This window comes from Gavia stellata, unplaced genomic scaffold (genome assembly GCF_030936135.1).
Source record: "Gavia stellata isolate bGavSte3 unplaced genomic scaffold, bGavSte3.hap2 HAP2_SCAFFOLD_117, whole genome shotgun sequence".
Taxonomy (NCBI): domain Eukaryota; kingdom Metazoa; phylum Chordata; class Aves; order Gaviiformes; family Gaviidae; genus Gavia; species Gavia stellata.
Window position 1 is genome coordinate 54,491 of NW_026777371.1, and position 25,092 is coordinate 79,582.

At 71.0% G+C, this 25,092-nt stretch overlaps 1 protein-coding gene across 1 annotated transcript in view; it reads left to right on the forward strand.

The window, feature by feature from the left end:
• The first annotated feature begins 1,317 nt into the window (after positions 1-1,317).
• Positions 1,318-25,092, forward strand: part of LOC132321926 (filamin-A-like) — a 24,645-nt gene continuing 870 nt past the window's right edge. Inside the window, exons 1-43 of the mRNA XM_059835300.1 lie at positions 1,318-1,614; positions 3,894-4,142; positions 4,591-4,688; positions 4,779-4,926; positions 5,324-5,442; positions 5,720-5,797; positions 6,032-6,194; positions 6,316-6,516; positions 7,448-7,585; positions 7,796-7,919; positions 8,081-8,217; positions 8,865-9,058; positions 9,138-9,251; positions 9,677-9,820; positions 9,906-10,029; positions 10,254-10,414; positions 10,495-10,585; positions 10,674-10,843; positions 10,929-11,046; positions 11,645-11,907; positions 12,380-12,977; positions 13,062-13,235; positions 13,312-13,474; positions 13,942-14,102; positions 14,195-14,365; positions 14,842-14,965; positions 15,044-15,200; positions 15,287-15,476; positions 15,724-15,747; positions 16,593-16,840; positions 17,154-17,256; positions 17,699-17,839; positions 18,043-18,171; positions 18,256-18,429; positions 18,606-18,767; positions 19,204-19,407; positions 19,487-19,639; positions 20,097-20,219; positions 20,692-20,958; positions 21,582-21,719; positions 21,801-21,916; positions 24,427-24,559; positions 24,799-24,811. Coding sequence (XP_059691283.1) covers positions 1,323-1,614; positions 3,894-4,142; positions 4,591-4,688; positions 4,779-4,926; positions 5,324-5,442; positions 5,720-5,797; positions 6,032-6,194; positions 6,316-6,516; positions 7,448-7,585; positions 7,796-7,919; positions 8,081-8,217; positions 8,865-9,058; positions 9,138-9,251; positions 9,677-9,820; positions 9,906-10,029; positions 10,254-10,414; positions 10,495-10,585; positions 10,674-10,843; positions 10,929-11,046; positions 11,645-11,907; positions 12,380-12,977; positions 13,062-13,235; positions 13,312-13,474; positions 13,942-14,102; positions 14,195-14,365; positions 14,842-14,965; positions 15,044-15,200; positions 15,287-15,476; positions 15,724-15,747; positions 16,593-16,840; positions 17,154-17,256; positions 17,699-17,839; positions 18,043-18,171; positions 18,256-18,429; positions 18,606-18,767; positions 19,204-19,407; positions 19,487-19,639; positions 20,097-20,219; positions 20,692-20,958; positions 21,582-21,719; positions 21,801-21,916; positions 24,427-24,559; positions 24,799-24,811 — 6,992 coding nt within the window. The 5' untranslated portion in view covers positions 1,318-1,322. The remainder of the gene's footprint in view (positions 1,615-3,893; positions 4,143-4,590; positions 4,689-4,778; positions 4,927-5,323; positions 5,443-5,719; positions 5,798-6,031; positions 6,195-6,315; positions 6,517-7,447; positions 7,586-7,795; positions 7,920-8,080; positions 8,218-8,864; positions 9,059-9,137; positions 9,252-9,676; positions 9,821-9,905; positions 10,030-10,253; positions 10,415-10,494; positions 10,586-10,673; positions 10,844-10,928; positions 11,047-11,644; positions 11,908-12,379; positions 12,978-13,061; positions 13,236-13,311; positions 13,475-13,941; positions 14,103-14,194; positions 14,366-14,841; positions 14,966-15,043; positions 15,201-15,286; positions 15,477-15,723; positions 15,748-16,592; positions 16,841-17,153; positions 17,257-17,698; positions 17,840-18,042; positions 18,172-18,255; positions 18,430-18,605; positions 18,768-19,203; positions 19,408-19,486; positions 19,640-20,096; positions 20,220-20,691; positions 20,959-21,581; positions 21,720-21,800; positions 21,917-24,426; positions 24,560-24,798; positions 24,812-25,092) is intronic.

Here is a 25,092-nt window from a genome sequence, read left to right on the forward strand (position 1 = left end):
GCTGCGGGACCCCTCTGAGAGGAGGAAGAGAGGGGGGACCTCTCTTTTGGGGGGCCTGGGGGAGCCGCTGAGGGCCCCCGGGGGTGACATGAGAAGAAACCCCCCTGAATGGGGCTGGGGAACCCCCCGGGGGGGTCTCGGGACCCCTCTGAGGGGAGGGAGAGAGGGGGGACCCCTCTTTTGGGGGGCCTGGGGGAGCTGCTGAGGGCCCCCGGGGGTGACATGAGAAGAAACCCCCCGGAATGGGGCTGGGAACCCCCCGGGGGGGTCTGGGGACCCCTCGGGGGTGGGAGAGAGGGGTGACCCCTCTTTTGTGGGTCTGGGGGAGCCCGTGAGGGACCCCGGGGGTGTCGTGAGGACTCCCCCTGTGTGGGGAGCAGGAGGGGGACCCCTCTTTTGGGGTCTGGGGGAGCCTCTGAGGGGTGCTCCTGAGGGATGCTGGGGGCAGACCCCCCCCCCTTAGTGGGGCTGGGGGACCCCCCCGTGAGGATTTGGGGACCCCACTGTGGTGGGAGGAAGGGGAGGACCCCTCTTTTGAGGTCTGCGGACCCTCTGAGGGACCCCCGCGGGGGTGTCGTCAGGAGAACCCCCCCTGCGTGGGGCTGGGGGACCCCCTGTGGGGGGAGAAAGGGGGGACCCCTCTTTTGGGGTCTGGGGGAGCCTCTGAGGGGTGGGGATGGGGGACCCCCCGTGCGGGGAGAAAGGGGGGACCCCGCTTTTGGGGGTCGGGGGAGCCCCCCCGCGTGGGGCTGGGGGACCCCCCGGGGGGAGAAAGGGGGGGACCCCTTTGCGGGGGCTGCGAGTCGCCTGGAGGGGCCTGGGGACCCCCTGTGAGCCTGCAGCGGGGGGCCCCGGAGCCCTCTGGGGGGGGACGCGGCTTTTTGAGGTGCTGGGACCCCCGGGCTGCGCGGTGTCCCCGGTGGCGGCGGGGGTGTGCGGGGGGCGTGGCGGGGCGTGGCAGGGCGTGGCAGCCCCGCGTTGCCCCCCCCAGCCTGGGGACTGACGGGGGCGTGTCCTGCGCGGGGGTCTCCCCGAAGCCGGCGGCGTCTGGGGGGGCCTGTGCGGGGCGGTACCGCTGCAGTGGGGGGGCCCCGCAAACGGGGGCGCACTGCGGGGGTCCCGGTGCGGGGGGGGGACACCCCGACCCCCCCTGACGCCCCGCTCCCCGCAGGTGGCGCCCCCGCCCCCGGCCGCAGGCGCAGGCGCGGCCCCGCCCCCGCCGCCCCCCCCCCCGCCGCCGCCGCCCCCCCGCTAAAGGGATGAGCGCGGCCGGCCGTGCCCGGGCGCAGGAGGCGTCGTCCCGCGGCGAGGCGGACGGGGAGATGCCGGCCACCGAGAAGGACCTGGCGGAGGACGCGCCCTGGAAGCGCATCCAGCAGAACACCTTCACCCGCTGGTGCAACGAGCACCTCAAGTGCGTGCAGAAGCGGGTGGGCAACCTGCAGACCGACCTGGGCGACGGGCTGCGCCTGATCGCGCTGCTGGAGGTGCTCAGCCAGAAGAAGATGGGCCGCAAGTACAACGCCCGCCCCACCTTCCGCCAGATGCAGCTGGAGAACGTCTCGGTGGCCCTCGAGTTCCTCGAGAGGGAGAACATCAAGCTGGTCTCCATCGGTGAGGCGGCGGGGGGGGCCCTAACGGGACGGCGGGGGAGCTCCCGGCTCCCTAGGGGCGGGCTGCCCTTGGGGGGCCCCCCCAGACCCCCACAGTCGGGACCTGCCTTTGGGGAGCCCCCCCCAGACCCCTTAGTAATGGGCTGCCTTTGGGGAGCCCCCCCAGACCCCCATAGTAATGATCTGCCTTTGGGGAGCCCCCCCAGACCCCTTAGTAATGGGCTGCCTTTGGGGAGCCCCCCCAGACCCCCATAGGAGTGAGCTGCCTTTGGGGAGCCCCCCCAACAAGGGGGATTGTGGGAGCCCCCCCAGACCCCCATAGTAATGAGCTGCCTTTGGGGAGCCCCCCCAGACCCCTTAGTAACAGGATGACTTTGGGGAGCCCCCCCAACAGGGGGATTGTGGGAGTCGTGTCCCCCCAGACCCCCATAGTAGCGAGCTGCCTTTGGGGAGCCCCCCCCAGACCCCCCTACTAATGAGCTGCCTTTGGGGAGCCCCCCCAGACCCCCATAGTAGTAGCATGCCTTTGGGGTGCCCCCCTAATGGGGTGGTTGCAGCAGCTCCCCAAGTCCCTATAGTAACAGGCTGCCTTTGGGGAGCCCCCCCAGACCCCCCCAGTAACAGGCTGCCTTTGGGGAGCCCCCCCAATGGGGTGCATCTGGGAACCCCCTGCCTGCAGCCCCCCCCAGTGAAGGGCTGTCTTTGGGGAGCCCCACTAATGGGATGGTTGTGAGACACCCCCCATCCCCAGAGCCCCCATGGCAATGGGCTGCCTTTGGGGGCCCCCAACGGAACGCTTTGGGGACCCCCCTCCTGGAGCCCCCCCCTTGTAGTGGGGTGCCTTTGAGAGCCCCCCCACGGGAGGCCTTGGGGACCCTCCCCCTTTGGGGCCCCCCCGCCGTGAGTCCCCCTTTTGGGAGACCCCTCGTGGGGCTCCATGGAAGACTCCCCCCCCCCCCCGGGGGGCCCCGCCCGGCCCCTGATGGGGTCCCCCGCTCCGGGACCCCTCGTCAGAGACCCCCGGCCGGGCCCTGTCTGGGACCCCCCCACTTTGGACCCCCCGTTACGCCCCCCCGCCGCAGGCCCCTCCCCGGCCCCATAACAAAGGCGGGGGGGGCCGGGCCCGCTCCCATCCCAGGAATGCGGGGGGGGGCGCTCGGCCGCCCGGGTCCCTTGTCCCGCCGGGGGTGGGGCCCCGCCGGGGGGGGCCGGGGCCTCGCCCTGCGGCTCCCCACATCCTGCGGGCACAGATTGCGGGCGGCGCCGGGCCCCGCCCGCCCCGGGGCCCCGCGTGGGGGCGGCTCGTCCCCACCCGCGACCGGCCCCGCCGTGGGGGGGGGGCCGGGGGGGGGCCGAGAGCCCCCGGGGGGCGGCGGGGACCCGCGGGGGGCTCCGGGGGGCGGCGGGGGGCGCCGTGGGGTCCCCGGTGGGTCCCCGGTGGGGCGGGGGGCGGGGGCGGGGCCGCCGGGGGGCGGGGCCTCGCTGGTGCCCGAGCCCATATAAGGCCAAAAAATGCTGGAGCGGGGGGTGGGGCCGGGGGCGGGGCCTGGGGCCCCATCCCCCACCCCGCAGGGCCTCCCTCCCACCCCTTACCCCCCTCCCGCGGGGCGGGGGACCCAGGCGTCCGGGCACCCTCTTTTACACCCCCCCAAAACCGCCAACGGGGACCCAGGCGTCCGGGCACCCGCCCTTACACCTCCCCAAAACCGCCAACCGCAACCCAGGCGTTGGGGCACCCGCCCTTACACCCCCCCCAAAACCACCAACAGGGACCCAGGCGTCCGCTTGGGGACTCTTGTGTCCCCCCCCCGCGACAGGGACCCAGGCATCGGGGCACCCGCCCTTACACCCCCCAAAACCACCAACAGGGACCCAGGCATCCGCTTGGGGACTCCTGTCCCCCCCCCCCGTGACAGGGACCCAGGCGTCGGGGCACCCGCCCTTACACCCCCCCCAAAACCACCAACAGGGACCCAGGCATCCGCTTGGGGACTCCTGTCCCCCCCACCCTGCGACAGGGACCCAGGCGTCGGGGCACCCGCCCTTACACCCCCCAAAACCACCAACAGGGACCCAGGCGTCCGGGCAGCCACACTTACCCCCCCCAAACCCCTAATGGGCACCCAGGCATCCGGGCTTACTCCATCCCACCCACGGGTGCCATGTCCCTGCATGGCCCATGTGTCCCCACAGCACGAGCATATCCCCACGCTGGCACCGCGGCCCCCGGCTGTGGGGCCCACACCCCGGGGGGGGTCTGACCCGCCTGCACCCCCGCAGACAGCAAGGCCATCGTGGACGGGAACCTGAAGCTGATCCTGGGGCTGATCTGGACGCTGATCCTGCACTACTCCATCTCCATGCCCATGTGGGACGAGGAGGACGAGGAGGAGGCCAAGCGGCAGACGCCCAAGCAGCGCCTGCTGGGCTGGATCCAGAACCGCCTGCCCCAGCTCCCCATCACCAACTTCAGCAAGGACTGGCAGAGCGGCCGGGCCCTGGGCGCCCTCGTCGACAGCTGCGCGCCCGGTGAGGGGACGCGGGGACGCAGGGGTGGCCCTCAGGGGTGCGTGGGGACACGGGGAGGTGGCTCTGGGAGTGCGTGGGGACACAGTGGCCTCGGGGTGCATGAGGATCGGGGTGGTGACCCTGGAGGCGCACAGGGACGTGGCAGGGCGGCCCTGGGGGGGGTAAGAGGGCACAGAGAGGTGGCTCCAGGGGCGCATGGGGACGCGGGAGGTCGCCCCGGAGCACACAAGGATGTGGGAGACAGCTCTGGGGCTGCGTGGAGACATGGGTGATGGCCCTGGGGGTACGCAGGGACACGGCGGGGTGGCCCTGGGGGCATGTGGGGACTTGGGGGGCGGCCCTGGGGTGCACGGGGACGCTGTAGGGCGGTGTTAGCGGCACGTGGGGGCAGGAGGGGACACGGGGAAGCTGTACTGCCGGCAGTGACCGTGCGCCTTGTCACCCGCAGGGCTGTGCCCCGACTGGGACTCGTGGGACCCCAGCAAGCCCGTGGACAACGCCCGGGAGGCCATGCAGCAGGCCGACGAGTGGCTGGGCATCCCCCAGGTGGGCAGGGGGCCGCGGGGGGCGGGCTGGGGGGACCCAGGGGTCCGGGAGCGGCCCGGTGACCCCCCCCATCCCACGCGTCCCCCCCAGGTGATCACCCCGGAGGAGATCGTGGACCCCAACGTGGACGAGCACTCGGTCATGACCTACCTGTCGCAGTTCCCCAAGGCCAAGCTCAAGCCGGGGGCCCCCCTGCGCCCCAAACTCAACCCCAAGAAGGCCCGAGCCTACGGCCCCGGTGAGGGGGGGCTGCCGGACCCCCTGTCCCCTCCCTATTCCTGGCTGGTTTCGGGTCCCTCTGCTGTGCGACGTCGTGGGGCTGCGCCCAACTCCCGGCAGATTTGGGGCCTCTCCGCATTCCTGTAGGGCCTTGGGAACACACCCCGTGCCCTATAGATCCGGGGACCCCCTGTTCCTTACAGAGCAGGGGGTGACACCCTATAGATCGGGGTTATCTACGGATTGGGGGCATTTCGCGTTCCCTATGGAGCTGTTTCCCGTTCCCTATAGATCCGGGGGACTCCCTTGTTCCCAGCAGGGCTGTGGGGCTGGGACCTGCAGGGTGGGGCTGGGACCCCCCTGGGGCGGCTGGGGCAGGGCCGGGACCCCTGTGGGGCTGACGGTGGGTCCCGCAGGCATTGAGCCCACGGGGAACATGGTGAAGCAACGGGCCGAGTTCACGGTGGAGACAATCAGCGCGGGGCAGGGGGACGTGCTGGTGTACGTGGAGGACCCCGCTGGGCACCGCGAGGAGGTGGGCATGGGTCTGGGGGGGGCCGGGGGTGGCTATGGGGGCTGTGGGGTGAGCCTGGGGGGCGAGCCTGGGGGGCTACGGGTGATGGGGACGTCCCGGTGTACGGGGAGGGACGTGTCGGTGGAGGCTGGTTCAGGTCTGGGGGGGTCTGTGAGTTGGGATGGGGGCTCTGGGGGTGGGAAGTGGGTCCCTGGGGGGTTTTGAGGGGCCTTGGGGGGATCTGGGGGGGTTGTGGGACCCCCAGGGGGTCTCACGGCTTTGCCCCCCCCCCCCGCAGGCTAAAGTGGTGGCCAACAACGACAAGAACCGGACGTTCTCCGTCTCCTACGTCCCCAAAGTCACCGGCGTGCACAAGGTGGGGTCAGAGGGATGGGGGGGGGGGCTTTGTGGGGACTTGGGGGGCCGGGAGGTGTTTTGGGGGGTCCTGAGGCATTCTGGGGCCTCACCGGGGCTCTCTCGGCCTCTGGTGTGCCCTTCTCTGCCTTCCGAGGTCTGGAGAGAGAATTGGGAGCTCTCGGGGTGGTTTTGGGGCCGCCGGTGGGGTTTGGCCCCCCCTGACGCCCCCCCGTGTTTCGGGGTCCCCCCGCAGGTGACGGTGCTCTTCGCGGGGCAGCACATCGCCAAGAGCCCCTTCGAGGTGCAGGTGGGGCGGGCGGCGGGCGACGCCGGCCGGGTCTCGGCGCAGGGGCCCGGCATCGAGCCCCTGGGCAACGTGGCCAACAAGAGCACCTACTTCGAGATCTTCACCGCCGGTGCGCCCCGGGGGGACCGACGTGGGGCAGGGCGAGCGGGAGGGGGCGCGTCCCCCTTGGGCGGGGGGCCGGGGCCGGCACCCCCCGTGCCCCCCGGTGACGCGGCCGCCGTCGCCGGCAGGCGCGGGGCCGGGCGAGGTGGAGGTCTCCATCGTGGACCCCAGCGGGCGCCGGGGGACGGTGGAGCCGACGCTGGAGGCCCGCGGGGATGGCACCTACCGCTGCACCTACCGCCCCACGGCCGAGGGGCCCCACACTGTCCACGTGGCCTTCGGGGGAGCCCCCATCCCCAAGAGCCCCTTCAGCGTCACCGTGGGGCAGGGTGAGCCCCGGGGGGCCGCCCCCCCGCGGGGTTCTCTGGCCCCCCGCGCCCCCAGGCTGGGAGTCTCTGTCCTCCTGTCCCCCCCAACTCGGGGGTCTCTGTCCTTCCCAGCTTGGGGACCTCTGTCCCTCCAGCTTGGGGGTCTCTGTCCCCCGTCCCCCCCCCCCAGCTTGGGGGTCTCGGTCCCCTCCGGACTCGGGGGTCTCTCTCCTGCCCCCCCACTAGGGGCTCTGTGTTCTCCTCCCCTCTGAGCTGGGGGGTCTCTCTCCTTCCCAGCTCAGGGGGTCTCTGTGCTTCCGCCCCCCAACTCGGGGGGGGTCTCTGTGCTTCTGCCCCCCCGGGCCCTTGTGGGGGGCTCTCTGCCCCCCACGTGGGGGGCCTGGGGCTGTCGCTGCAGGGGGGTCTCGGCCCCCCGTGACTCTGCTCTGTCTCTCTCCGCCTGTCCTGCTCCTTCTGCCCGTCTGTCCGGGAAGCGCCGGCCGGGGTCCTCGCGGGTGACCCGCTGACGGTACGGGGGGGCACGGGGGGGGTGCTCCCGGACACCTGGGTCCCTCCTTACCCCCCTCGGTGCCCTCTGGGGTGCCCCTGGACGCCTGGGTCCCTCCCCACAGCACGTGCCCCAGCGTGGGTTTGGGGGTCCCCCCGCCTGCCCGGGTCCTTTCCAGACCCTCTCCCCACGGTGTGTGCCCTGACGCGGGTTTGGGGGTCCCCCGGACGCCTGGGTCCCTCTCTCCCCCCAGTGTTCCCCCCATGTTGTGTGGGGCACTCCCCCCCCGCGCCCTCCTCCCCACCTTCCCCTGCAGCCCCTGCCCTTGGGGTGGCTTTTGGGGTCCCCCGGGACACGGGAATCACCCCCCCTGCCAACATATGCCCGGGGAGGGTTTTTGGGGGTCCCCGGCTGGCGGGGCCCCCCCTGACCCTCTCCCCACAGCCTGCAACCCCTCGGCGTGCCGCGCCGTGGGGCGGGGGCTGCAGCCCAAGGGGTTGCGGGTGAAGGAGACGGCGGATTTCAAGGTCTACACGAAGGGGGCCGGCAGCGGGGAGCTCAAAGTCACCGTCAAGGGCCCCAGTGAGTCCGGGGGGGCTCCCCTCTTCTGGGGGGGCGCGGGGGGGCCCTGAGGGGGGTGAGGGCCCTGGACGCGCCCTTGCCCCCTGCTCGAGGGGATGGTCTGGTCCCTGGGCTTTTGGGGGGGGGCGGTGTCCCTGGGGTGCGGGGGGGGAATCTGGGCTTTCGGGGGTCCCCGGGTTTTGGGGCGCCCGCCTGACACGTGTCCCACAGAGGGCACGGAGGCGGTGAAGCAGAAGGACCTGGGGGACGGCGTCTTCAGCTTCGAGTACTTCCCCACCGCGCCGGGGACCTACACGGTGACGATCACCTGGGGGGGACAGCACATCCCACGCAGGTGAGCGCTGGGGGGCACTGGGAGGGGGGCAGCGTGGCCCCCCCGGCCCGGGAGCCGGCCGCCATCACGGGCTTCCATCCTCGGTGCCGGGGCTGGGCCGTTCCGGCGGGCCGTGCCCGCAGCAGGGCCCTGCCCTGACCCCCCCGCTTGTTCCCCCCCAGCCCCTTCGAGGTGAAGGTGTCCCCCGAGAGCGGCAGCCAGAAGGTGCGGGCCTGGGGGCCCGGCCTGGAGGGGGGCGTCGTGGGCAAGTCGGCCGACTTCGTGGTGGAGGCCATCGGGGACGACGTCGGCACCCTCGGTGAGGGCGGGGGCTGCGGGGGAGCGTTCCGGGGGATCCTGGGATGCCTTGGGGGGCTCGGGGAGGCTTTTGGGGGGGGATTTGGGGCCTCGGGGGGGGATTGTGGGATCCTGGGGGGCTCTGGGGGCCTCCAGGGGTTTGGGGGATCTCTCAGGGGCCCCTTTGGGGTTGTATCGGGGGGGGTGGGACCTCTGGGACACTGCTGGGCATTTTGGGGTGTGTTGGAGGGCCTTTGGGGTCTCTGAGAGGCTCCAGGGCTTGTCTGGGCCTTTTGGGGGGGTTTGGGGGGGCTTTGGGATCTCTGAAGGGCTCCTGGGGATTTTGGGGTGTTTTGGGGGTCTCTGAGGGGCTCCAGGGCTCATCTGGGGATTTTGGGGTGTTTTGGAGGGGCCTTTGGGATCTCTGAAGGGCTCTTGGGGATTTGGGGGTGTTTTGGGGGGGCTTTGGGGGTCTCTGAGGGGCTCCTGGGTGTTTTGGGAGAGCTTTGAGGTCTCCAGAGGGCCTCTGCAGCCCCTCCCTGGGGTCTGCGTGTCCCGCGACATCGGGGCGCCGATGGCCGCCGTGGGGCTCCGCACCCCTGGGGCGGTTCCTCTTTGGGGACCTCGGGGTGTTTTGGGGTGCCCCTGACCCCCCCCCGTACCCCACAGGCTTCTCGGTGGAGGGCCCCTCGCAGGCCAAGATCGAGTGCGATGACCGAGGGGACGGCTCCTGCGACGTGCGGTACTGGCCGCAAGAGCCGGGCGCCTACGCCGTCCACGTCCTCTGCGACAACGAGGACATCCGCCGCAGCCCCTTCATGGCCGACATCCGCCCCGCGCCACGAGACTCCTTCCCTGAGAAGGTGGGGGACCCCCGCGGCCCCCCCAGCCCCGCCCAGCGCCCGGGGGACCCCCGTAACCCCTCTGCCCCCCCCTCCTCAGGTCAAGGCTTACGGGCCGGGGCTGGAGAAGACGGGGGTGGCCATCAACAAGCCCGTTGAGTTCACGGTGGATGCCAAAAACGGGGGGAAGGGACCCCTCAAAGTGCAGATGCAGGTGAGGGGGCCCAGGGGGGGGATTTGGGGGGGCACCGTCCTGGGTAGGGCAGGGAACAGGGTGGATTTTGGGGGGTTGTGTGGGTTTGGAAAGACTTGGGAGCCCGGGCACGGAGGAGGTGGCACAGGGTGGACTGGTTTTGGGGGCTGTGGGGTGGTTTTGGGGGCTGTGTGTGATTTGGGGGGCTGTGGGGTGGTTTGGGGGGGCTTTGCGGGTGCAGCCCCAGTTAGGACGCAGTACGAGGTGGTTTTGGGGGGACATGGGGAGGATTTGGGAGCCCCAGCGCAGAGGCGGTGGCGCTGGGGGGAGCTGTGGGGCCACGGGGTGGGTTTGGAGGCCTGGCTGTGGAGAAGGGGGCGTGGGTGGACTTGGGGGGGTCACAGGGTGGATTTTGGGGGTGCTGACACCCCCCCGTGCCCCCCCAGGATGCAGAGGGCAACCCCGTGGACGTCTCCGTCAAGGACAACGGCAACGGCACCTACAGCTGCTCCTACGTCCCCAAGAAGCCCCTCAAGCACACGGCCATGGTGTCCTGGGGCGGCGTCAACATCCCCCAGAGCCCCTTCCGGGTGAGGGGGGTCCCCAAAAACGGGGGGGGCGTGTCCTGGCTGCCTGGGGAGGCGGCGGGCCTGACCCCCACCCCTCGAACCGCAGGTGGGCGTGGGGGCCGGCAGCCACCCCCACAAGGTGAAGGTCTACGGCCCCGGCGTGGCCAAGACGGGGCTCAAGGCCCACGAGCCCACCTACTTCACCGTGGACTGCACCGAGGCCGGGCAGGGTGAGCCCCGGGGGCGGCTTTGGGGGGGCTGGGGGGGAAGTGGGGGGCCAGGGAGGGGGCTGGGGGCATTTAGGGTGGGCTTGGCACGGTGCGGGGAGAGCTGGGGCGGGGAGGAGGGCGTCTGCAGGGTGTGGGGCGGCAGGAGGGTGCCTGTGGGGTTTGGGGGGGGCGGAGGGTCCCTGGGGAGCTTTGGGGTGCTGACACACACCCCCCGGCCCCCCCAGGGGACGTGAGCATCGGGATCAAGTGCGCCCCGGGGGTGGTGGGCCCGGCCGAGGCCGACATCGACTTCGACATCATCCGCAACGACAACGACACCTTCACCGTGCGCTACACCCCCCGCGGCCCCGGCGCCTACACCATCATGGTGCTCTTCGCCGACCAGGTGGGGCTGGGGGGGGGCCGGGGGGGCGCACGAGGGGTCTTGGGGTGCCGGGGGCTGATCTTTGGGGTCCCTCCCCGCAGGCCACCCCCACCAGCCCCATCCGGATCAAGGTCGACCCCTCGCACGACGCCAGCAAGGTGAAGGCGGAGGGACCCGGCCTCAGCCGCTCCGGTGAGTTGGGGGGCGGCAGGAGGATCCCGGGGGGGCCCCCGGCAGGGATTTGGGGACACCCCCTGACCCCTCCGGCTCCCCCCGGCAGGTGTGGAGCTGGGGAAGCCCACCCACTTCACGGTGAACGCCAAGGCGGGGGGCCGGGCCCCCCTGGACGTGCAGGTGACGGGGCCCGGGAAGGGCGAGGCCGTGCGGGACCTGGAGGTGATCGACAACCACGACGGCACCCACACCGTCAAGTACACCCCCCTGCAGCAGGTAACGGGGGGGGACCCCAAAAACCCTGCACACCCCCCCAAATACCCCCACAGCACCCCCACAGCCACCCCCTCTCCCCCCCCAGGGTAATTTGGGGGTGGCAGTGACCTACGGGGGCGACCACATCCCCAAGAGCCCCTTCACCGTCGGGGTGGCCCCCAGCCTCGACCTGGGCAAGATCAAGATCTCCGGCCTGGACGACAGTACGCCGGGGGCTCGGGGGGGGGCTCTGGGCTGGGGGGCACTCGGACCCCCTCTTAGAGGAGGTTTGGGGGCTGGGGGGCAGCGTGGGGAGCGGGGCTGGAGGACCAGGGGGCTTGTGGGGAGGGGGAGCCCGGGGCGATTGGGGGACCCCGCTTTGGGGGGCAGGGGTGTCCTATAGGGCTGGGGGGCAGGTGGGGAAATGGGGGCAGTTGGGGGGGTCCTGCTTGGGGGTGGGGGTTTGGGGGGGGGCTCCCTCCCCGGAGAAGATTTGGGGTGGGGGTCTGGGGGGCCTCCGTCTCTGAGAGGATTTGGGGGGCTCCCTCTCTGAGAGGATTTGGGGTGGGGGTCTGGGGGGGCTCCCTCTCCGAGAGGATTTGGGGTGGGGGTCTGGGGGGGCTCCCTCTCCGAGAGGATTTGGGGTGGGGGTCTGGGGGGGCTCCCTCTCCGAGAGGATTTGGGGGGTTCCCTGAGAGGATTTGGGGTGGGGGTTTGTGGTCGGAGACTTGGGGTGTTCTCTTGGGGGTGGGGGCTTCTTGGCAGGGGGGAGCCCCCCGTTTCGGGGTGCGGCCCCCCTGCAGGCTGTGTGTGCCCCCGCAGAGCTGGAGGTGGGGAAGGACCAGGAGTTCACGGTGAAGTCGAAGGGCGCCGGGGGCCAGGGCAAGGTGGGGGCGAAGATCACGGGCCCCTCGCGCAAGGCGGTGCCCTGCACGGTGGAGCCGGGGCTGAGCCCCGAGAACAGCCTGGTGCGCTTCATCCCCCGCGAGGAGGGGCCCTACCAGGTGGAGGTCACCTACGACGGCGTCCCCGTCCCCGGCAGCCCCTTCCCCGTCGAGGCCGTGCCCCCCACCGACCCCTCCAAGGTGGGTCTGGCCCCCCGCTTTCAGGGGTGTCCCCACGGGATGGGGGTCCCGGGGGTCTGCCTGCGGGGTGGGGACCGGGCTACGGGGGTGTCTGCGGGGGGTGGTGGGGCCCCGGGAGCTGGGAGGGCCCCACTAAGGGTGGTCGGGGTCCCCACTAAGGGGGTGTCCCTGCTTACGGGGGTCCCCAAGCACTGGGTGTCTGTAGTGAGGGAGTGTCCCTGACAGCGGGGGTCCCCGCAGGCTGGGGGACCCCAATAAGAGCTTGTTGCTGGTGACGGGGGTCCCCAGGGGCTGGGGGAGGCCCAGTAAGAGCGTGTCCCTGACAACGGGGGTCCCCGGTAAGAGCAGACCCCCGGGGCCGGGGCGTCCCCCCTGCCATGGCTCCCCTCTAAGGGGGCGGAGGTTGTCCCCGAGAGCCGGGGCCCCCCGGCAAGGGCCCCCCCGCCCGACACGGTGGCCGCTCTCCCCGCAGGTGCGCGCCTTCGGGCCGGGGCTGCAGGGGGGGCTGGCCGGGGTGCCGGCCCCCTTCACCATCGACACCAAGGGGGCCGGCACGGGGGGCCTGGGGCTGACGGTGGAGGGCCCCTGCGAGGCCAAGATCGAGTGCCTGGACAACGGCGACGGCACCTGCTCCGTCTCCTACCTGCCCACCGAGCCCGGCGACTACAACATCAACATCCTCTTCGCCGGCGCCCACGTGCCCGGCTCGCCCTTCCGCGCCCCCGTCCGCGCCCCCTTCGACGCCTCCAAGGTGACGTGCTCGGGGCCGGGGCTGGAGGGCGCCACGGCCGGGCAGCCCGGCCACTTCCGCGTGGACTGCAGCCGGGCCGGCACGGCCGAGCTGACCATCGGCATCACCTCGGAGGCGGGTGCCCGCGCCGAGGTGCGGGTGGAGGACAACGGCGATGGCACCTACACCATCGCCTACACCCCGCTCAGCCCCGGCGTCTACACCATCACCGTGGAGTACGGCGGGCAGCCCGTACCACACTTCCCCAGCAAGGTGCGGGTGGAGCCCGCCGTCGACACCGCCGGCGTCAAGGTCTACGGGCCCGGCGTGGAGGGCAAGGGTGAGTGCGGGGCCGCGGCCACAGGGACGGGGGCGCGGGGGGTGCAGCCGCCTGACGGCCCCCCCCGCCGCCGGCCCCCCCCAGGTGTGTTCAGGGAGGCGGTGACGGAGTTCGACGTGGACGCCCGGGCGCTGACCAAAGCCGGCGGCCCCCACGTGAAGACGCGGGTGTCCAACCCCTCGGGGAACGTCACCGAGACCTTCGTGGAGGACCGGGGTGATGGCACCTACCACGTGGAGTACACACCCTATGAGGAGGGTGAGGCATGGGGGGTGCGCGGGGAGGGGGCCAGCGCCCGTGGCCTCGGGGTGACGTCCGCGCCGTGCCCCCCCAGGCATGCACACGGTGGAGGTGAGCTACGCCGGCAGCCCGGTGCCACACAGCCCCTTCCGCGTGCCCGTCACCGAGGGCTGCGACCCGGCACGCGTCCGTGTCCACGGCCCCGGCATCCAGAGCGGCACCACCAACCAGCCCAACAAGTTCACCGTGGAGACCCGGTGAGACCCCAAATCCCCCAGCCGGGCCCCCACACCATCTCCCAGGGCCCCCAGCTGTCATCAGGAGCACCCCTGTACCCCAAATCCCCCCTCCCTGGTCCCCTACACCCTCCTGTACCCCAAGTCCATCTCCTGGCACCCCTGAAATCGTCACGGTGCCCCAAGTCTGGCCGTAGGCGCCTTAAATACGCCTTCCCAGCCCGAATCCTTCTCCTGGTGTCCCCTGAAACAGCCCTGCACCCCAAGTCCTTTCCCTGGTGTCCCCTAAATCATCCCCGTACCCCAAATCTCTTCATACCCTGAGTCCTTCCCTTCTTAGTCCCCCCAAAACATGCCTGTATCCTAAACGCTTCTCCCCGAGCCCCTAAGCTTTCTTCCCCCCCCCCCCCCCCCCCATCAAGCCCCTCCTGGGGGCTGGGGCGGGTTTGGGGGTGCCCCACCTGACCCCCGTGCTCCCCCCGCCCCAGGGGTGCCGGCACGGGGGGCCTGGGCCTGGCGGTGGAGGGTCCCTCGGAGGCCAAGATGTCCTGCACCGACAACAAGGACGGGAGCTGCTCGGTGGAGTACATCCCCTATGAGCCAGGCACCTACAGCCTCAATGTCACCTACGGCGGCCACCAGGTCCCCGGTGAGCACACGGGGGGTCCCAGGGGGGCACCGGCGCGAGGGAGGTGGCTCTGTCGCCCCCCCCACACTCACGTGTCCCCCCACCCCACCCAGGGAGCCCCTTCAAGGTGCCGGTGACGGACGTGGTGGACTCATCCAAGGTGAAGTGCGCGGGGCCGGGGCTGACGCCGGGCGTCGTGCGAGCCAACGTGCCCCAGACCTTCACCGTCGACACCAGCAAGGCCGGCGTCGCCCCCCTGGACGTTAAGGTTCAGGGCCCCAAAGGTCAGTGCGGGACACCCCTGCTTTGGGGCTGGGGGGCGTTTGGGGTACCCCCGATCCCACGGAGACCAGGGTATCTGGTATAAAAGGTGCCCTATAGCTGCTGTGTTGTCTCGGGGTGGCGTGGGGGGGTCCTGGTGCACCCCATGGGGTGCTGTGGGGTCCTGGGGTGCCCTGTAGTGGCTCTTGGGGTGCCCTGGGAGGTCTTGGGGTGCCCTGTGGGATGTTACAAGAGATCGCGGGGTGCCCCGTGGGACGTTACGGGGAGTCTCGGGGCACTTCATGGGGTGGTGCAAAGTCTTGGGGTGCCCCACAGGGTTCTTCTGTAGGGGGTCTCGGGGTTCCCTAAGGGGTCTCTGGATGCCCCTTGGAGCACTGCAGGCTCTTGGGGTGTTGCGTGCGATGCCCTGAGGAGCGTTGGGCACGCTGCGAGGTCTCGGGGTGCTCTGGGGTGCCCTGACGCCCCCCACCGCCCCCAGGCGTGGTGGAGCCCGTGGACGTGGCCGACAACGGGGACGGGACGCAGCGCGTCAGCTACGTCCCCTCCCGCGAGGGGCCCTACAGCATCTCGGTGCGCTACGGCGACGAGGAGGTGCCCCGCAGGTGAGGCGGTTGGCACAGGGCAGGGCCGGGGCGGTTTCGGGGGGCCCGGTTTGACGCCCCCCCCGCCTTCTCCCACAGCCCCTTCAAGGTGAAGGCGCTGCCCACGCACGACGCCAGCAAGGTGAAGGCCAGCGGCCCCGGGCTGAACACGACGGGGGTCCCGGCCAGCCTCCCCGTGGAGTTCACCATCGACGCCAAGGACGCTGGCGAGGGGCTGCTGGCCGTCCAGATCACGGTGGGCGCGGGGCGGGGGGCGCGGGGGCGGGCAGGGGTCCGGCGGGGGGGCGGCCGGCCCAGTGACGTCCCCCCGCGTCCCCGCAGGACCCCGAGGGCAAGCCCAAGAAGGCGACGATCCGGGACAACCAGGACGGCACCTACACGGTCTCCTACGTCCCCGACATGACGGGGCGCTACACCATCCTCATCAAGTACGGCGGGGACGAGATCCCCTACTCGCCCTACCGCATCCGCGCCGTGCCCGCCGGCGACGCCAGCAAGTGCACCGTCACCGGTAAGCGCCGGCGGTGGGGGGCACACGACGACGGGGACATCCACCGCCCGCCCAGCCGCTTCCAGCCGAGTCACCGCGGGGTGGGGGGACGCGGGTGGGGGGCGAGCGGGGAGGGCAGGCGGGGGGCGGGGGGCGCGGGGGGGCCTCACCACGTGTGTCTCACTGGATTTCTCGCTTCTCTGCCCACCCCACGTCCCCCCCGCGCCCCCACCCCGTCCCCCCCACCCCTCTTGTGCCCACGCTCTAGTCTCCATCGGAGGTCACGGCTTAGGTAAGCTCACGGCATGGCTCGCTTGGCGTCGGGGCGCATGCGTGACCCCCTCCCCGCACCCCAGAATTACCCCCCTGGACGAGCGGGGGGACCTTCCCCGCGATGGCGTGAAGGAGGGGCCAGGGTCTAACTTCGGGGGCACCTTGGGCCTCGTTTAGTGCCCTCCTTAAACTACGGAGGGGTCCCCCGGCCTCACGTAACGATGAGGGGCCCCCCCCCTTCACTTAGTGTCTGGGGACCTCTCAGGCGTCATCTAACTGACTTCTAACGGGGGGGGCAGACCTTGTTCAATGTGGGGAGACCCCCCGATTCCGTTTGCTCCTGGGGGCCCCCCTTAGTCCAATACAGGGACCCCCTTTGGTCCTGTCCTGGTTATGGGGCATCCCCCGAACCTCGTTAAGGGGGGGTGGGGGGGGGGTAGCTTGAACCTGTGAGCGTTTTGGGGGGGTCCTTGGCTCAGCAGTGTTGTAGTTGGGGACCCCCCATCGCTGGGGGCTCCCCTGGCCCCACACAGGGCGGAGAGCTGGGGGGTCCCGGGGCGTTAGGGGGTGCCTGGCTGCCCCCATAGGGCAGAGGGGACCCCCCCCGGCCACGAGGTCACCACCGGCGTGTGGGATGGGGGAGCTCCATGCCTCATTAACGCCTGATTACCCCCTCCCTGTGGCGTGGCACGAGTTTCCCTGTGCTCAGCCTGCCCGGGGGCTCAGGTCGGCCCCAGCTTTGGGGGTCCTTCGGCCGTTTCGGGGGTGGGCAGCACCGGAGAACCGCGGCGGGGCGCGCACCCCCGCTGTGGGGCCGCTTTGGGGGCACCCCCGGGGCGGGCAGTCACCCCCCCTCCCTGGCAGGGGCAGGCATCGGCCCCACCATCCAGATCGGGGAGGAGACGGTGATCACGGTGGACGCCAAGGCGGCGGGCAAGGGCAAGGTGACCTGCACCGTCTGCACGCCCGACGGCTCCGAGGTGGACGTGGACGTGGTGGAGAACGCCGACGGCACCTTCGACATCTTCTACACCGCCCCCCAGCCCGGCAAGTACGTCATCTGCGTGCGCTTCGGGGGCGAGCACATCCCCAACAGCCCCTTCCAGGTCATGGTGAGTGTGCCGGCGGTGTGCCGGGGCGGGCGAGGGCCGGGCAGGCGGTGGGCGGCGTGCCGGGAGCGTGCCTGGGGTGTGAGGCGGGCGGCGTGCGAGGGAGGCAACGTGCGAGGCGTGCGCGAGGCGTGCAGCAGGCAGGCAAGGCGCCAAGCAGGCGGCGTGCGCGGAGCACGCCAGGCAGGCAGCGCGCGGGGCGTGTAGCGGGCAGGCAGCGTGCCAGGCGGGCGGCGGGCGAGATAACGGGCGCAGGCGGCGTGCCAGGTGCGTAGCGGGCAGGCAGCGCGTTCCGCTAACGAGCTCGTTTGCGCAGGCGACCGACCGCCCGCTGCTGGGGGTGAACGGGCTGGACATGGCCGGGCTGCGCCCCTTCGACCTCGTCATCCCCTTCACCATCAAGAAGGGCGAGATCACGGGTGAGGGGGGGCGGGTTCCCCAAAACGCCCAGGAGGGGGGGTCCCCAACACCGCCAGCGTTGTCCCTGAGGGTCCCCAGAACAGCTGAGCTCCCCTGGGGTGACCCCAAAGCCCTCTGGGTGGGGTGACCAAAACAACTCGGGTCCCCGGGGAGTCCCCAAGACCTCTGGGGTCCCCAGGCCCCCCTTGAGTCCTTGGGAGTCCCCAAGGCATGAGCCGTCCCCAAAGCCCCCCCAGATCTTCCCAAGGGGTCCCCAATGCAGCCAGGGTCCTCCTGGGGGGTCCCCAAGGCAGCCAATGTCCTCCTCGGGGTCCGTAGGTCCCACCAGGGGGTCCCCAAGACAGCCAGGGTCCCCCCAGGGCGTCCCCAGCCCCCCGCTTGGGCCCTCCTGGGGGTGCCCGGACCAGCCAGCACCCCCTGACCCCCCGTTCCCCCCCCCAGGGGAGGTGCGGATGCCCTCGGGGAAGGTGGCCAAGCCCGACATCACGGACAACAAGGACGGGACGGTGACGGTGCGGTTCGCCCCCACCGAGGCCGGCCTGCACGAGATGGACATCCGCTACGAGAACATGCACATTCCAGGTGGGGGGGCTGAGGGGGGCAATGAGGGGTCCGGGGGGCGGCTCTGGGGGGGGCCTTGTGGAGGCGTCGTGGCCCTGGGGGCGCCGTGACGCCATCCTGCGTACCGCCATGTGTCTGTTGCGACGTCCCTGCGGCCGTGAGGATCCTCCTGTGGCGGCGGGGGGGTCTCAGTGCTCCCCTGACACCCCCGTGCCGCCCCCCAGGCAGCCCCCTGCAATTCTACGTGGACTACGTCAACAGCGGCCACGTCACTGCCTACGGCCCCGGCCTCATCCACGGCACCGTCAACAAGCCGGCCACCTTCACCGTCAACACCAAGGACGCCGGCGAGGGTGAGCCCGTGGCGGGGTCCGCCGGGCGCCTGGGTCCTCCCCGGCAGGCGCAGGCCCCCCCTGACCCCCGCGTGCCCCCCCCAGGAGGGCTGTCGCTGGCCGTGGAGGGTCCCTCCAAGGCGGAGATCAGCTGCACCGACAACCAGGACGGGACGTGCAGCGTCTCCTACCTGCCGGTGCTGCCCGGGGACTACAGCATCGTGGTGAAGTACAACGACAAGCACATCCCGGGGAGCCCCTTCACCGCCCGCATCACCGGTACGGGGGGCGCGGCCAGAGGTGCCGCGGGCGCTCCCGGGGGTCCCTGGAGCGGATCTGGGGCTGGATCTTGCAGCCCCAGGGGACTTGAGGTCATTCTGGGGGTCCCTAGAGAGGGTCTGGGGAAGCGCCAGGCCTTTTCGGGGCGCCTCCCTGCTGACCCCGTGTCCCCGCAGGTGACGACAGCCTGCGCCTGTCCCACCTGAAGGTGGGCGCCTCGGCCGACATCCCCCTGGACATCGGGGAGACGGACCTGAGCCAGCTGACGGCCACCGTCACCGCCCCCTCGGGCCGCAAGGAGCCCTGCCAGCTCAAGCGCCTTCGCAACGGCCACATCGGTGAGGGGGGGACGCCCGGGGGGGTCCCTGGGGGCGCGGCGCCCCGCCCCTCGCTCTCGGCCTGCGGGGAGCCTGGCCGGCTCCGACGCCTCCGCAGCTGAGCGAGGGGAGGGGGGGGACGCGAGGCGTTGGGGACGCAGGGACGCGGTCCCTGTCACCTCGCTGTCAGGGCACGGAGAGCCTGGCCAGCTCAAACGCCTCCACGGTGTCCCCATCTGTGTCCCCGTCCCGTGATGTCCCTGTCCCTCACGTCCCCTGATGATGTCCCCGCACTGCGACCCCCCGTCCCGACACCCCTGCAGAGATGTCCCCTGTGTCCCCCCCACCCCGCCTCTTCTGTGTCCCCCCCCACCCCGCCTCTTCTGTGTCCCTGTATCGGGAGGCCCGTGTCCCTCCGCAGTCCCCTGTCCTGAGGCCGGCGTCCCCGTCCCCGCAGGCATCTCCTTCGTGCCGCAGGAGGTGGGGGAGCACCTGGTGCACATCTCGCGGGGGGGGCAGCCCCTGGCCCGCAGCCCCGTCTCCGTCACCATCAGCCAGGCAGAGCTGGGGGACGCCAGCCGGGTGCGCGTGGCGGGGCCCGGCCTGCGCGAGGGACGCACCTTCGAGCCGGCGCACTTCACCATCGACACCCGCGACGCCGGTACGCCCCGTCCCGCGAGAGCTGGGGGGCTGGGGGGGGTCCTGGGCGCGGGGGTCCCTGCTGACGGCCCCCTCCCCAGGCTACGGGGGGCTGAGCCTGTCCATCGAGGGGCCCAGCAAGGTGGACATCACCACGGAGGAGCTGGAGGACGGGACCTGCCGCGTCTCCTACTGCCCCACCGAACCCGGCAACTACATCATCTCCGTCAAGTTCGGCGACCAGCACGTCCCCGGTGGGTGCTGGGGGCGCGGACTGGGGGGGCCTGGAGGCGCCGCGGGGGCTGCCGGGGCAAGCGGCGGCACTGGGAGGGCATACTGGGGAGGAATGGGGGTCACTGGGGGAACCGGAGGTACCGGGGGAGCTGCCTGGGGACACCGGGAGGGTGCACCGGGGTCGTTTGGTTACTGGAGGTACTGGGAAGGAAGTGGGGATACTGGGGGAGCGTACTGGGGGAGCTAGAGCAGGGTCCTGGGGTTACTGGAGGGAACTGGGGGCACTGGGAGGGTATACTGGGGTAACCGGAGCTGCTGGGGGCGTGCTGGGAGGGTGCTGGGGCCAACTGGGAGTACTGGGGAGGGCATGGGGAGGGAGCTGCGGGTACCGAGTGGGGTGTGGGGGTGCGGTGGGGCCAGGAGAAGACGGGAGGGGTTTAGGGGGGCTGATGTGACCCCCCCCGCGCCCCCCCACAGGGAGCCCCTTCTCGGTGAAGGTGACGGGCGAGGGGCGGGTGAAGGAGAGCATCACGCGCCGGCGCCGCGCCCCCCCCGAGGCCAGCGTGGGCACCGCCTGCGACCTCAGCCTCAAGGTGCCGGGTGAGTGGGGAGGGGTGACCCTGGGGGGGCCCCTGGGGGGGCTCAGCAAGACCCGGGGGGGCCCTCAGTGTCCCTGAGGGTCTCAGGAGGCTGCTGGGGCAGTGGGGGGGACCCCAAGACCGGGGGTGTGGGTGGAGGAGAGGGTCTGTGGGCCCCCCACGGACCCTTTGGATGTCCCCAAGGACGCCTGGGGGTACCAGGGCCTGGCGGGGGGGCACAGGCAGGGGTCTGCGGGGTCCCCAGGTACCTGTTGGCTCTGGGGGACCCCGGGGACACGCAGGGAGGCGTTGCAGGGGTGGGGGTCCCTAGAAAACCCCCGGGGGACCCCGAGGACCCACAGGGGGACCCCAGAGATAGAGAGTCCCCCAAGGACCCACGTGGGACGGAGTGGGGGCGCACGGAGGGACCCCGGGGCCTCTCCTGGCGGAGGGGGGAGCCCCCGGCCCCCCCCTGACGCCCCCGCTGCCGGCAGAGCTGAGCGCCCACGAGGTGACGGCGGTGGTGACGGGCCCCTCGGGGCAGGCGGTGGCGGCGCAGGTGCTGGAGGGCGACGGCGGCGCCTACAGCATCCGCTTCGTGCCCGCCGAGACCGGCGTCCACTCGGTCAGCGTCAAGGACCGGGGCCAGCACGTCCCCGGCAGCCCCTTCCAGTTCACCGTGGGGCCCATGGGCGAGGGCGGCGCCCACAAGGTCCGCGCCGGGGGGCCCGGCCTCGAGCGGGCCGAGGCCGGCGTGCCAGGTGAGCGGGGGCACCCCAAAATCTGCCCCAGACCCCCCTCGGGGCTCCGCTACTCGCGCAGAGCTGCCCCGACCCCCTTACGGCCCCTGAACCCGCTCGGGCTGCCCCTAAAGGTATGCCCACCCCTGCTGGGGCACCCCAACCCGCTCCAGGCACCCCAAAACTCACCCAGGGCTCCCCAAACCCACCCAGGGACCCTGAGCCTGCCTGGGGGCCCCCCCCCGACCTTCCTTGGGACTGTCTGCCCCTGTCTGGGGCTCCTGAGTCTGCGCGAGTCTCTGATCCTTCATGGGGCTCCCCAAAACCCACCTGGCGCTCCCTAAATCTGAACTGAGGCTCCCCGAACCCATAGGGGCCTCCCCAATTCCACCTAGAGCTCCTAAAACCCATGAGAGGCTCCCCAGAATTCATCTGGGGCTCCCCAACACTGCTGGGGGACTCCCCAAAACCTGCTGGAGGTCTCCTGAATCCAGCCCGGGCTCCCGAACTGGCCCCAGGTCCCTCAAACCGGCCCAGCTGGGGAGGAACCGGGGGGCTGCCCCCCAGATGGGGTGTGGCGGCGTGGGGTGGGGGCTCAGGCCTTTTGGGGGGCCCTGACGCCCCGTCCCCACTGCCCCCCCCAGCCGAATTCAGCATCTGGACGCGGGAGGCGGGCGCCGGCGGCCTCTCCATCGCCGTCGAGGGGCCCAGCAAAGCCGAGATCGCCTTCGAGGACCGCAAGGACGGATCCTGCGGCGTCTCCTACGTCGTCCAGGAGCCCGGTACGGGGCCGGGGAGGGCTGCGGGGGGGGCCGGGGAGAGGCGGGGACCCCCCCTCACTGACGCCGTCCCCCTCCCCGCAGGCGACTACGAGGTGTCGGTGAAGTTCAACGAGGAGCACATCCCCGAGAGCCCCTTCGTGGTGACGGCCGCCGCCCCCTGCGACGCCGCCCGCCGCCTGACTGTTTCTAGCCTTCAGGTGAGGCACCGGGAGAAACCCCCCCCTCGCACCCCCCGGCTGGGCTCGGGACGGCCACGCGCAGGGCGGGGGGGCCTGGGGGTCAGCCTAGCTCCAGGGGGGTTTTGGGGTGTCTGCGTAGGGTCAGCGTAGTCCTAGGGGGGCTTTACTGGGGTTTTGGGGTGTCTGTAGGGTCAGCGTAGCTCTAAGGGGGCTTTAGTGGGGTTTTGGGGTGTCTGTAGGGTCAGCGTAGCCCTAGGGGGGCTTTAGTGGGGTTTTGGGGTGTCTGCATAGGGTTAGTGTAGCCCTAGGGAGGCTTTAGTGGGGTTTTGGGGTGCCTGTAGGGTCAGCGTAGCCCTAGGGAGGCTTTAGTGGGGTTTTGGGGTGTCTGCATAGGGTCAGTGTAGCCCTAGGGGGGCTTTTGGGGTGCCTGTAGGGACAGCCCAGCCCTAGGTCAGCATTTTTGGGGTGCCTGTAGGGACAGCCCAGCCCTAGGTCAGCATTTTTGGGGTGCCTGTAGGGACAGCCCAGCCCTAGGGCAGCATTTTTGGGGTGCCTGTAGGGACAGCCCAGCCCTAGGGCAGCATTTTTGGGGTGCCTGTAGGGACAGCCCAGCCCTAGGGCAGCATTTTTGGGGTGCCTGTAGGGACAGCCCAGCCCTAGGGCAGCATTTTTGGGGTGCCTGTAGGGACAGCCCAGCCCTAGGGCAGCATTTTTGGGGTGCCTGTAGGGACAGCCCAGCCCTAGGGCAGCATTTTTGGGGTGCCTGTAGGGACAGCCCAGCCCTAGGGCAGCATTTTTGGGGTGCCTGTAGGGACAGCCCAGCCCTAGCAGGGGCTTTATTGAGGTTTTTGGGGTGCCTGTGAGGGCAGCGTACCCCCAGGGCAGCTTCAGCGGGGTTTTTGAGGTGTTTGGGGGGGTCATAGCTTTTGGGGGTCAGGAGTAGGGTTTTGGAGGAGTTCGGGGGGGTCTGCAGCCGGGTTTGGGGGGGCTCTGCAGCCGCAGCGGGGTTTCGGGGTCCCTGCGCTGGCCCAGGCAGCCCCTGCGTCCCCCCAGCCGCCGCGGGGTCCCGGGGGTCTTCTCTCGTGTCTCTTTTAAAGGCTATTAACAGCCCCCCCGTCGCCCCCCACCCCGCTCGGGGGGCGACCCCGGGGCCCGGAGGGGCCTTGGCGGGAGAGAGCGGCCCCCCAAAACCCCCCCGGCACCCCCAAACCCGGGGGACGCCCGGGGCCCCCCGTTCTCTCCCGTTAAGCTCTCCGGCCCCACAAGGTAAGTGGGGTGGGGTGGGGCTCCCCTGACACCCCCAAATCCCTCCCCGCCTCCTGGGAGACCCCACTACCTGCGGAGCACTGCCCCCCCCAAACTGGGGGGGGGGCTTTCCCCAGCACCCCCAAGCGCCTGCCGGCCTTCGGGGGACCCCCGAAACCGGGGTGTCGGGGTGCAGCCTTCCCCCAGAGCGGAGGGTTTGGGGCGCAGCTCCCCCCCCTCGTTATTTTGGGGTTCGGGTCTCCCCGGGGTCAGTCGGGGTAGGGGTTTCCCCCCTCCCCGGGGGGGGATCTTGGGGTGCAGATCCCTCCCGGGGGTGTTTTGGGGTGCAGGGCCCCCCCCGGGGTTACTCGGGGTCTCAGTTGGGGAGGGGGGAGCGTAAATCCCCCCCGGGGTTATCTGGGGTGAGGATTTGGGGGTGCTCGTCCCCCCGGGGTTATTTGGGGTTCACTTTTTGGGGGTGTCAATCCCACTGAGATATTTGGGGTGAGGATTTGGGGGTGTTACCCCCCTGGGGTTTTTTTTTGGGGGGTGTGTGAGGATTTGGGGGTGTTTTTCCCCCCCCCGGGATTCTTTGGGGTATCGACACCCCCCAAGGTTATTTGGGGGGGTATCCCCCCTGGTTTTGGGGGGGGAGTGTTTTGGGGGTGTTATCCCCCCATTTTCTTGTGGAGAGGATTTGGGGGTGTTATCCCCCAAATTTTTTAGGGGGTGAGGATTTGGGGGTGCTGTCCCCCCTGGTTTTTTGGGGGGTGTTATCCCCCGGGATTATTTGGAGTGATGATTTGGGGGTGTTATCCCCCCGCATTTTTTTTTTGGGAGTGACGATTTGGGGGTGCTATCCCCCCTGTTCCTGGGAGGGTGAGGATTTGGGGGTGCTGTCCCCCCTGTTTTTTGGGGGTGTTATCCTCCTGGGGTTTTCTTTGGGGGGGGTGTGAGGGTTTAGGGGTGTTATTCTCCTCCTGGTTTTTGGGGGTGAGGATTTGGGGGTGCTATCCCCCCTGTTTCTGGGAGGGGGAGGATTTGGGGGTGCCATCCCCCCGGATTTTTGGGGGGGAGAGGATCTGGGGGGGCGAAGCCCCCCGGCGTCATCCAGACTGGGACTCGGAGCTGCCGACACCCCGGGGTTACCCGCGGGGGCCGTGTCTGAGGGCAGGGGGGCCGGTGCTGGCTTCTCCCCCTCCCGGGGCCCCCCCCCGGGTTTGGGGGTGCCCCCCCGCGTTTGGGGGTGTCCCCCCCCCGCGCTGACGGTCTCTGCCCCCCAGGAGTCCGGGCTGAAGGTGCACCAGCCGGCCTCCTTCGCCGTCAGCCTGAACGGGGCCAAGGGGGTGCTGGACGCCAAGGTGCACAGCCCCTCGGGGGCCCTGGAGGAGTGCCACATCACCGAGGTCACCGAAGGTGAGGGGACCCCCCCGGGGACCCCCCCGGAACCCCCCGGCACCCCGGGGACACCCCCCGGCACCCCCACCCCAAAAACCGGCCGCCCTCCCCCTGCGGGCGCCCGGGCTCTCTCCCGCCGTGAGCAACTTCCGGATGGCTGGGGGGGGGGGCGCACCCCCTGGGGGAGGGTTTTGGGGTCCCCCCCCACTTTGGGGGGCGGTTTTGGCATCCCCCCCACTTTGGGGGGCTCCTTCTAGCCCTCTTGGCTCGGTTTGGGGGTTCCAGGGAGGCTGCAGGGCCCCCCCTGGCCCCCAGTGAAGGGTGTTGTGGGGTCTGGGGGGGGGTGGCCTGGCTGACCCTGCCAGGCCCCTTTTGGGGCCCCCCCATATATGTGGGGGTGCCGGGGGGGGCCCCCGGGGGGGGTTTAGGGGTGCCCCATGGGGGTCACGGGCCGTGTCTCACAAGGTAGGTCTCGGGGCGGTATTGTAGGGTTTGGGGGGGCTCGGGGGAGTCTCTGGGGGTTTGGGGGGGCTCTGTGAGCCCTGGGGGGG